The sequence below is a fragment of the Telmatherina bonti genome, assembly GCF_933228915.1.
Source record: "Telmatherina bonti genome assembly, chromosome: 14".
Classification (NCBI taxonomy): Eukaryota; Metazoa; Chordata; class Actinopteri; order Atheriniformes; family Telmatherinidae; genus Telmatherina; species Telmatherina bonti.
Genome location: NC_136612.1, coordinates 11,524,100 through 11,536,137, shown reverse-complemented (window position 1 = coordinate 11,536,137; position 12,038 = coordinate 11,524,100). Strand labels below are relative to the sequence as shown.

Genomic DNA, 12,038 nt, shown 5'->3' with positions numbered 1-12,038 from the left:
ACCAACAGACGGGCTCCAAATAAAACATGGTACCTGAGCACAAGTCTTTTTTTCAGCTAGCTATCTAGCCAAAGCCAACAGTTACAATGAATCTACACCAGCCTGTGGGTGTTATGTAGGTAATCTGTACTCCTTGCTGAAGTTGTGTCACAGTATTAACATTTGTATGATAACATAAAGCAGTTTAACTGGAAAGGTAACACAGCATAAATTAAAAAGAAGTTAGTTAGCTAAGATAAAGTTAGCTAGAGATCATTACATTCTACTTTATTGTGTATTTACTTTTTAATTTGTGTGCATAAATTAACTAAAACTCCAATTAATTTCCAAGTTTTACTTAGTTTAATACTGAAAAATAAATTAAAGCACTATTTGTATTCCATCAATGGCCCTTAATTGGCTGTGTTGAGTGAATAGACAACAAAACTTGTTGCATCAAATAATTCTGCCCCTGATCAAAATGATGCACAGTCGGTTCATATTTCTAGAATATGAGCTTCTCTTCATGGCTAATTTGTGGTTCTGACATGATTTTTCTTATTAGAGTGCAAGGCAGAGTCATTAGTGAACAGTTCTGGTAGGCAAACACCTTCTCTATCCTAAAGATTAGGGATAAAACTTTATCTTGTGATAGTGTATAGTCTTGCATTCTGCTCTGTTGACTCTTTCCAGCTAAAGTGCTTATGATGTTATTACTCTCGTTAACTTCAGTTTCTCATGTTGTAGGTATCCTAACCTTAGAGTTATGGATTTAACCTCCTCTTTCCCTCCTCAAAACCACCAAGTGCTCAAGACAGATAACCACATTTCCTGAATCTGGATCTGCTAGATTTTTCTCCCAGTTCAAAAAAAACTTTCCTGTTGACTGTTGCCCACTAAACTTAGGACACAGACTTAATCAAAAAGAGGATTCAAAACAAGTTTTAACTTTTATAATTTGCCTTTATTTGCCTGCACAAAGATTCTATAGTTTGAGTCAGCTGTGTTGGAACAAAGATACATGGAAAACCTGCTAGATTGTGGACCTCGTGGGACAAAGTTGAATATTCCTGCTTTATATAAACGCAGTTATAATAAATTGGCTTTATTTGAAAAATAATTTATCTGTTAAATTGGATTACAGTGAATTGAACTATAGGGCTGCATGGTACTGTAGTTCTTAAATTTTATTTTTCAATCATGCCATAAATTTGTATAGTGATGTACTTAATAGTAGGTAAATAAACATTTAACTCTACAGTAAAAATACAAAACCATCTGCTGATATGCACACATCATGCGAGTACACCTCACCCAGTTTGGTGATTCCTATTTCCTGCAGGTCTTCCCAGGTTATGTCAGTGATAAAGTCAATGTTTTCATAACCATTCTGCACCAACACCTGGTGGTACTGGCTGAGACCAATGGCAGACAACCACTCTCCAAGACTGTTCTGTGGGAACACCGGAAAAATTTTAACAGTTTAAATCATACTCAATCAATCAGGCCAGCATGCAGCTCTCGTAACATCTCAACTATAGTAGGGAATGTCAACCCAGAGAGCCATTAGTGAAGCAATCCAAATATCATGTATGGTTTTAAGCATGTTTAGAGACTATACTGAGAAAGCATGTTTTGTGTATTGTGTATGTACTGAGCAGCTACTGTATCAGGTCCACCTGTTCAACTGCTTGTTAACATGACCCAATGACATGGAGGCAACTGAGTGCATTTAGTCATTTAGCCAAGATGAAGATGACTTGCTGTAGTACAAACTAAGCATCAAAATTAGGAAAAGGTTTTAAGTGACTGAACATGGCATGCTATTGGTCTGAGTATTTACTAGGTTTTGCACACACAACCATCTCTAGAATTTACAGAGAAGGTCAGAAGAAGAAAAAATACCCAGTGTCTGGACCAAAATGTCTTGTTGATGTCAGAAGTCAGAGGAGGATGGGCAGAATGATGACTTGACAACAATGTCATCTCAGGGACAATACAGAAACATCAGTTTTAATGATAAATAGTCTAGTTAAAGAAAACCAACCAACTGCATTGAATACTAACGATGATACAATCCCCAAATTCACGCAGACTCACAAAAACTGGACATAAAAAGATGAAAACATGTTGCCTGTTCTGATGAGTCTCCATTTCAGCTGCACATTCAGATAAAAGGATTATAAAAGTATGAATCCGTTGTACTTTGTATCACTATCACTTCAGGTTGCAGGCAGTGTAATGGTGTGTTTTCTTGTCCCACTTTGGACCCCATAGTACCAATGTGTGGCATGGTTTAACCACCACAGCCAACCCGAGTATTGCTGCTGACCATGTCCATCCCTTTATGAGCACAATGTAGCATCTTCTGATGGAAACTTCCAGCAAGATGATGCACCATGTCACTAATTTTCAATCATCTGAGGAACGTTTCCAACACCTTGTTGAATTTGTGCTATGACGAATTACAAAATTACAGTTCTAGAGGCAAAAAGGGGCCCAACCCCTTACTGACAAGGTGGACCTGATAAAGTAGCTGGTATGTTCGTTATTTGAGCTGTACTTACAGGTTTCTGGTCTGGCAGCCACTCTGTGACACTTAGCTTGTTGATCTCCGATGTCATCTTCTTTCTGTGACCTGGTTTCGTTATCCCGATAGCTGTCAGATCCTACCCACACAAGCAAACACACCATAAGCCACTGCAGTCACAAGGTGTAATCTCCTCTGCAAGAACCCTTCAGTGTAACCCCCTCTGTCTCTTTCTTCCCCTCTCGCTTACACACTCTCTCTCTCTCCCACACACACACAGTAAAACTTGCAACACAAGTGACAGCATGACATCTGATGAAAGCTTCTGCCAGTTCAGGAGAAAAGAGTGGAGATGCAAATGTCTCAAAATCAAAAGAAAAAGAAGGAAATGAAAGCAAATGTCTGCAATGACTTGAAGCACTTAAGAAAAGAAGCTCTGATATAATTTAATATTAGCTCTTTTTTTTTTTTATAAGAAAACAAATTTATACAAAGACGCACATTAAAAATCACTTTCTTTTTTTTGCCATATTTAAACAAACAAATACACCAGTATAACTCAGTTTTCTGTGTTTATGGACACAGAATGAGACATTTTTACACACATTTGTACCTGTAACACAAACTTGCACACATACAGTTGGTTGCATTTCTCATTATGTGAAAGAAAGAAGAATATAATCTCTATTCTAACATGTCAGCATAGCTTTTAACCTTTCAGCATGCATGTACAGCCATATAAATAATTCATATATACTGAAAATTATTTATATGTTAGTGTGTTGCAGAGAGCATCCATGTAGTCGTTCATTAACAGGCAGGAGGAGGTGATGGAAGGGTCGGAAAGTAGAGTGGCTCCATTTCTTTACATCTTCTGTAGGTTTATTTTCTGTATATGTGTTGGTGCAATCGGTTCGACAAATATATTTATATATGTAGAAATAACTGAAACAGAATCAATACCAAATTGTAAAATTCAAAGTATCATGATTCATTTTATTCAACTCATTACAGCTTATATCATTTTTGTTTTCTTTCTTTTCATTTAATTGAATAAGGACATTAAAACATGACTATGTACGCAAGTATGTTTACTTCTCTATGTAGCTTGAATGAAAAATATAGCCGTTTATAGAGCGGCAGCCCAGCACTTTCCAAAATATAACCTGTATGTAATAATACATATTATATATAATAGTTGTATATCATTATGTCATATAGTATTATAACATGGGATAATGAGAGAGAGAAAGAGAGAGAGAAAGGGAGAGAGAGAGATGTGTACCTAGCCAAAGTATGTTAGCATTAGCATCTTAGCATTTAGCATGCTAACGCTGGATCACGTTGTTTACTCTTATAGACCATTCTTAGCTTTTTATCACAGATCACATGACTTTAATATCTCAAACACTTGGAACAAAGATACTGGTAAACAAAGCAGGCGTACTGGTACCAGCTCGGCTGCTACTGTTTCCTTGTCATTTAGAATAAAATAATGGTTCATTGGTGCTGTAGATTTGGATGTTCTAGTCAGTTTCCAGGATGAGATTTTATTTTCCAGACTGTCTGCTGACCCTAAACGACAGGCTAAATGGGTTTCTGCAATAAAACAAGTTAACTGACAGCACTCCTGGCTGTGTTAGCAATCACTTTGTTGGTTTTACACAGCAAAAAGAACAAAAAAATCTCAAGTTTCTTTCAGTGTAAATACGACTGTGATGAAGTTAGTTGAAGATTTAAAGATTAACCGTCTTTTAAATGTGAAATGTGGTGACGACAGTTTCGGTGTTTGTCAGAAGTTACAGACATTTTATTTCCTGTTGTGGTATCAATAAACAGTCAGAAAATATCAATGTTTTCTGACATTGATCGTAACGTTAACTCTTAAATATTCATATACTTAATTTTTATATTGCATTAAAATTATCTGCGTCTCCTGTTTTTTTTTCTTTTCATTTGTTTTACTCAACTTTGACATAAAGAGAAAACACTTTGTTTTGGCCACTTTCCACAGTAGAAACTATGATACCCAACTTGCTACGAGAAATTAATTAACCTCTAACAACTTGTAAGCTAATTCTGCCTCTGTGAAATTGACTAGGCGATTGTAAATGTTGTGGTAAGCTAAATCAGGCAGCAATATCTCCATCATGACAGTTTTAGAGGTTCCTAAACCAGGATTTTGGAAAATCATACATGTGTTGATCCTCAACAAGCACACTTTTTTTTTTTAAAAGTCTGAACTGACTATGTAAGTACTGAACTGGTTTGGAAAGTGTGAAGTTTGCTAACACCGTCCTTGATGAAAAACAGTTACTAGCAAATTAACAGTCAATCAATAAGGGCAGCTAGCTTCCTGCTGTCTGGTGAATGGTCATGTCATGAACTTTAGCTAGTTTTAGCATTGTTAACTAGTCTGCTAAATGTAAAGTTAGCTAGTAATCATTACTTTCTACTTTACTCTGCTTTATTCCCATAATGTGAGCATACTTAAACTAAACCTCTAACACAAAATAGACAAGATGAGGGACTGAATAGTTTCTAATATCGTCAATGTTTCTGAACACTAACAATGAAAAACATTTTTGCTTGGATTTCATGCTCATTCCATTGGTGAAAACATTTCTGGGGTCAGAAACAGAGGAGGACATCACTAGTTTCAGGGTGAAAGGACAAAAGGTAAACCAGACAGGTGTGACAGGAGGCAGGGAAAGGACAGCTGAGGTCACTGCTTATGTGGTTTGTTTGTGCTCACATGGTTTATCTTTTTATTTAAGGGAAATGATGGACATGCATCTTGGAAGCACCAAGGACAGTACAAATCAACGTCATGCAGACTTGTTTCCATTGTTGTCCTTGGACGAGGGTGTAAACTCTCTGGGGTTCTGGGGTCAGGGTTCAGATGCCTTACCTCCGGGGTCATTCGGCTAATGGTGGGCAAGTCATACCCAGCACCCAGGAAGTTTGGAGCGTAGACCTGCAGCTGAAAGTCGCTCAGCCATTGGACAACGGCCTCTGAGCTCTACAGGAGAGAAAACAGGGGGCATGCTGTCACTGGCACCGTGTCTGTTTCTTCAACAGCCATTTTTCATCAACAGGGCCAACAGGATCAAACAGGACTTAGAGTTTACTAACAAATGAGCTGTTAACCATCTCAGCCTTAATATCATTACCTTCTTACAAATCATAAGGAAAAATACAGATCATTGTAAATTTGTGGATAATTACAGTGATTCACTGGCATTGTTAACTTTTAGCCCTGGTCAGCCCCTCTTGGCCCTGAAGTGAAACCCAGGCTAAGGTAAGGAGGGAGAAAGACCTGCCTTGAATCTGTATGATGCTGCAACCAGCGCTACAGATTAGCAACAGGAAAGCTAATCTGTTTTTGGTCCTTTGTATGAATAGATATATAGATAGATAAATACTTTATTCATCCATAGGGGGTAAATTCAGGGTGTTCCAACAGTTCCTTTTAAAAAAGATAAAAAGATTAAATAAAAAATTAATATTGCAAGCTAATTTAGTGCAATGTCCGACTCTAAAGGCTAATGGCTGAAAGTAGATTGCAGCAGGGGGGAATTTAATAAAACAGTGTTTTGGTAACCTTTCACTGTAATAGTGACTAATAATCAAAACCACATCTACTTATTTCTAAAACCTCATTTTGTTGTGAAAATGATCGTATCTCTGTGTAAAGTCTTGCTGTTATTAAAGTGATTTTCTTTTTAATATTGCAGTTTAGGCCACAGAGGCCTACAAGTCAGTCATGAATGTAAATTTGAAAAGGCTAATAATTATATAACTAACTAGAATATGATCATCTATGAAAAGGTGTGGAAATATAATCACCAGACTTTATATTTGGCTAGTTTTTCTTATGAAATTTTAGGGTTGCTCCTCTATCTGTAACAGTTCCCAGCAAGTTTATAGCAGCAACAAATTATTACAGTTTATCTTTCCTCATCAACTCACTGTTCAGTCTTCTGCATGTTATATCTGGCTTCAGTCTAAATCATCTCTGGGATCCTGTCTGAAAAACTTGGCTTTACTTTTGGTTCATGGCCACTTGTGACTAAATCCTCACGTGTTGACATTATTAAAGGGGGAAATTGTCACATTGGTGCCGTCAGTTGAAAACGAGCTGATATTTAAAGAGCAGAAGCAGATCTAAACTAAATCTATTAACTCTTTTTGCAAACAATGATGCTACGGTGGGTATAACATCAACTCTTGTCCTTTTCAACTCTCCTTTCTGTCTATCTTTTCTTCTTCGTGACTTTGTCTCTTTCTCCTCCTTCTTCACACTGTCCCTCAAAGATGACTAGTGTTCCCTCTCATCTTTTCACCATGTTACCCTGTGGAGGGAAGCATCAGGAGGCTGGGCAATAAGGAACGAGGACTCTACTGTAGCTAACAGATGGTCACTGGAACATGGCTTACATAGCAGCACACATACTGCAGGCATGTGATGCACACATTCACCACGACCACCTGCCATTTAATATGCTCACTGTTTTATTTGCTTGAAACAATATATTTTGATGAAATACAATTAAACATGAAATTAAATCCACGCACAATCACACACACGGTGCAGTAAATGCGTGAGCGCTGATTTCACACTTTTTGTACAGATAGTCCACCCACACCGTGCATATTCCTGGGCGCCTGCCACCAGACATACACATACACAAAACAATATCTTAACAAGAGTTATGTTGGCTGTGGTGCATGAACTGAAGGACAAAGATTTATCCCAGCAAAAAAAAAAAAGAAAAAAAAGTAAAATTCTGCAATGGAGGAAGCGAAGCTGCAACTAAAAGGAGTGGATCATGATGAATAGCAGGTAACAAAAGAACAGGATTCTCTCTCACAGGCATACACAAGATTCCCTGTTGATAGATTCTCACTCCCAAACTCACCGTGTCGTGGCTGCATCCAAACACTCGCAGAACGGACGAAGCCAGTTGTGATAAAAATCGCTGGGACATCTTGGTGAGTGTTTGTGTGAGTGAGTGTTAAGTGTGGTTGAGGTGACTGAGGAGCTGAGATCTCATCGCGGTGAAGTTAGGAGCTGACGGTGCCGACTCTGTTATACAGAACACTGAATCTCTGGGGATTCAGGATTGTCCTACCTTCCCTTCAATTGGCCCCTCCCCCTTCCTGGTTGCCGTGGCATCGTAAGGCGGCGCTTCATGGAGCGGACAGCCTGATTGGCTTGATGTCCGAGAAGAGCCGGCAGAGCCTGTTGGGAAAAGGCCAGTTAGGAGCCGTCAACCTAGCTTTTATCTACTCGGCTCACTATCTGACCTCAGCCATCCTCCTCCAAGTGATTTCTGGCCAGTCGCTTTCTCGGATTGAAAACCAACAAATTAAATTTGTGCTTTTAAAGTTAAAAAAAAAAAAAACTCTCAACCAATCACAGCTTTCTACACTTCCTCCTACATCCCCTGCCTTGGCCATCTGTCTGCTGAGCAAGCCAAGATCTGTGTGTGTACAAGTGGTTTGATGACATTATGTAAAGAGACCGGTGCATTGTGCTTTTCTACCTGAACTCTTCTCAAATTTATTTTATTTTATTTTTCCCTCAACAGCTTCACAACATTAGAAAGCACAGTATGCTTACGGATTCATGTTGTACAGTTATATCTAAACCTGAGAACCAGTGGCTGGAATGACCGCTATCTTACCTGGAGGTTGGTCCGAAGACTTGGACTGCTCCATCAGATGCTCCTTGGCTTTGGCAGACTGGGACAGTACGGTGGCTAAAAGCTGGAAATACACAGAAATGTTTATAAGTGTTTCGATGCATTTACATGAAAAACCAGCTGAAAATGTGCAAGAAGACTTTATAAAAAGGAATATGAAGTCCTGGAGGGACTGTTCCCTAATCAGTGGGATGTGTGCACTCAATTAATGCTGTATATGAGTTTCAAATGAACGCGTGTACAGCTGTGTTGTTCAGTCGAGAGGAGTTGTCATAAAGTGTCGGCTCAATTGGAGCTATGGCTGAGGTTGTATGAAAAAGTAAAGGATAGTATTAGTTCAAAGTTAAAATAGGAAACCAAGAAAAAACCAACAAATAATAAGTTAAACTATAAATTTGTGTTAGAAAGCTAAATCACACTGTTAACTGGCTAAAAACCGCTGTTTATCTACATTCCACCTCCTTGAAGCGGGGTATCAGGTACCTGTCAATCAAAAGGACACCACTAATTACGCCAAATTTTAAGATGAAATTATCTCTAAATGGAGGAGTTAGAAAAAAATTCACTCTTTCAAGAGTTGACATGAAGGTAAACCTGATCTATGAAACCAAAAATGGATTTTTGTACCAGGCTGTAAACATGTTTATTTCTGCTGTGAAGATGTTCTTTTTAACACAAGAGTCTATGGGGATTTGCTCTGTTTTGCAGCCCCTAGTGGATGAAGGGGGAAATTCTACGTTTTGCACTTACGCATAGGCTTCATTTTTAACCACCAGAAGTTTCCGCTTAGCTGTGGCTGAGTCATGTTCATAATCGTGTTACATAAGTGACCCAAAAAATGAGCTTTTTATCATTTGTGAACTTAGAAAACCAACGGTTTCAGTGCTTTTTTTTTTCTTCAGAGGAATCAGTGTTCATCTGCTCAGGACTTTATGTCATGTCGAACTCGGTTCTTTGTACTTGGTCTTTATTCAGCGAAATTTCCTTAGACAGCATAAATGTTTTAACAATCTTATTCACAGTCGATTTTTTTTTATTTTTTACCTAATGATAATTCTCTGACTATGTTTGGCACAAAGTGGTGCACCACAATACATCTTTGGAATGAAGTCAAGCCCCATTTTTATACCCAATCAAGACACCCTCACCAGTCACTAATTAACCTTCTGACTGGAGAATCTTTCAGGACGCTGGTACTTGTATATTCAATAAACTTTTCAGTTATTTGTCCTTCTCCAACCTTTATAACGGTATTAGTGGCAATAAATTATCAATTTGTTTAAAATCTTAAAATGCAAGCTAATTACATATTCAAGTTTTATGTGGGTATGTTTGTGTATAAACAAAGTGCTAAACCGAAAAGTACAGCACAAAAATCCCTTTATTAAGGCACTGCCTTGTTTCACTGTAGATATTTTTTTTTACCAGATCCACATGCTCGTTCAGCTGTCTTACTTTTCCAGCCTTCACTACAGTTTGCTCCAGCATTTTACAGATGTGTCGGTGCCATCAAATTCAAATATGCAAATATTTAGCAGGAAATGGTTTAATGTCATCTGTCATGTTGTTTATTTTCTACTGGAAATAAAATCTGGTTTATTTGGGTCCGAGCCAAACGAAGTTTGGAATGAAGCCTATTGTTTTCCAAATGTTTATCATTTTCAGCATATTGAGCACAAATACAAACCTTTAAACACCCAAGAAAAGTTGTCAGTTTTGGCACACACAACAAGCACAGCAAGAAATATGTGTTAATCTATGGTCTGCCTCAACTTTGATGCAAAAGTTACTTTACAGCGACACCTAGAGTAAGAAAAAAATCCATCGTCTACATTCCCGTAGGACAATATGTGGCACACATGTGTAACATCCAAAGATAAGTAAAGAAGTCAAGCAAACACCTGTTTCCATAGCAACGGGGTGTCTGCCATCTTGGAGTTTACTTCCATTTTTTTTTTTGTCCCATTTAGACACATTCTATTTAAACGAACTAGTCTGAGGGGATTCATGCGACTGACTTCAAATTCAGCTGGAAGCTTTTTGTTACAAGTTGGGACCAAATGATATAGAAATTTTTCTAATCTCTCTAGGGCAAACAATGTTACCATGGCAACCTACGGAAAAAAGCATTCTCACCATAAAAAGTACGGTTTGTTCATGTCGCCATAGAAATACATGAGATCTGCACCAAAATTGACAGCACTCATACATGTTAGGTCCTTAACACGTTACAACATGCACTGTGCCGAGTTAAGATAAACAGGTGTATGAGGCGGGTGGTGGCGGCCACAAGGATCGGACACAAAGGACGCCACTTGTGCCCATGATTTTATTTATAAATCATTGCATTCTGGTTTTATTTTTATTTTGCACTGCATCCCATCTTTTTGTGAAGAATTTTCTTTCTTTTTTTTTTTTTTCTTTTTTTTCGTTTACTTTGGTAATTTATAACTCACATTTTATTAAGAACTAGGAAAGCAGCCAGAGATCGCAGACCTCCCCCAAGCAGCTAATTTCCACCCGTATAGTAATTTCTAGTCCGACATTCACGTTACAAGGATACATAGATTAGATTCCAGATACATTGAATTCAGTGTCTTGTCGATGTTGTGGTGTTTGTTGCATGTTTATATCTTCATTTGAAAATCCCAAATATTCCCTATATTCCCTGTTTCTGGATGGTACAATCCAGAATTTAGCTGGGATCCAGCTTTTTTAATGATATCTTTCCCTGTTGGGAAACTTCTGGATTTATTGGCATATTTACTGAAAATGGCCCTATCTCACAATTGCTACGTTTACATGGGAGTTGTAATTCCTCTTCAATTCCAAATAAAAGTTAATTCCCCATTGAACGGACGAAAAATGACCATGTAAACATCAAATTCCCAACGCAAAAGTCTATTTGGAATTAAACTTAATTCCGATGTAAGTGGCTGCTTTTTTCGCATTTTAATTCAGAACTATTTAATTCTTCTTTCATGTAAACCTTCATTCCGCTCTAAGTTAATTCCAGTCGTTCTGAGCATGCTCGTTACCTTGTCCCGTCCCGATGACGGGCATTGTTTTGCCTCCCGTAACAAACAGACTACTTTGCCTCAGTAGTCTATTTTCCTTCTCCTTCTCAGTTACTTAGAAACGTGAAGTCGTATGCTTGTGTTTAGCTGTTACTTCAAAATTATAATAAAAATAGCGACGAAACTTGTACTTATTATGTAGTTTTTACAAATTACAACCGAAAAGACGAGAAGCAGGGAGAAAAACAGGGAGTTTGTTTGCGGTAGACGTTAAGACGTCGCCTCTGTACAATCATAACCCTTCCAACCAGCCTTTCTAAAGAGGAATTAAGTAAGGACGTGTTTCCATGTAAAGCTCCATTTGTTATTATTATTTCCATGTAAACTCGTAGGAGATTACGTTAATTCCGAATTATTTAATTCCGAATTAAAAAACATTGTTTAACCGTACCCATTAATAAACTTCCAAAAACATTCCTGGATCCAGATGGTGATCCGGATCACTCCCAACCTTTCATGGAATCTAAGTTAGACCAAGATCCAACTCAGAAACAAGGTCATAAAATCCACCAGTAGTTTGTGCGTAAAATGGTTAACAAGCAGACAGATTAACAAACATGAATGTCGACAAAAACTTAAACCTCCTTGAAGGAGGTATAAATCAGATATTCCAATAGTCGTTCCAACAGATTTCCTTTAAGATCCCCCTTCATGGACTCACTAAAGAGCCATGGACCCCCTGCCCTACCCTGTACTGAAACCAAGTCTGGTTTTATGCTTTTGAAACTGAGATTGTCACCATAG

At 38.0% G+C, this 12,038-nt stretch overlaps 1 protein-coding gene across 4 annotated transcripts in view; it reads right to left on the bottom strand.

Moving 5' to 3' along the window:
* Positions 1-12,038, bottom strand: part of caskin1 (CASK interacting protein 1) — a 152,550-nt gene that overhangs the window by 18,216 nt on the left and 122,296 nt on the right. For 3 of the 4 annotated variants that reach the window (XM_079253398.1, XM_079253395.1, XM_079253396.1), the window contains 5 exons: positions 8,200-8,281; positions 7,645-7,754; positions 5,421-5,531; positions 2,547-2,648; positions 1,294-1,432 (listed from right to left, as the gene is read on the bottom strand). In XM_079253398.1, coding sequence (XP_079109524.1) covers positions 1,294-1,432; positions 2,547-2,648; positions 5,421-5,531; positions 7,645-7,754; positions 8,200-8,281 — 544 coding nt within the window. The remainder of the gene's footprint in view (positions 1-1,293; positions 1,433-2,546; positions 2,649-5,420; positions 5,532-7,644; positions 7,755-8,199; positions 8,282-12,038) is intronic. The other variant, XM_079253397.1, reaches the window with a different exon arrangement.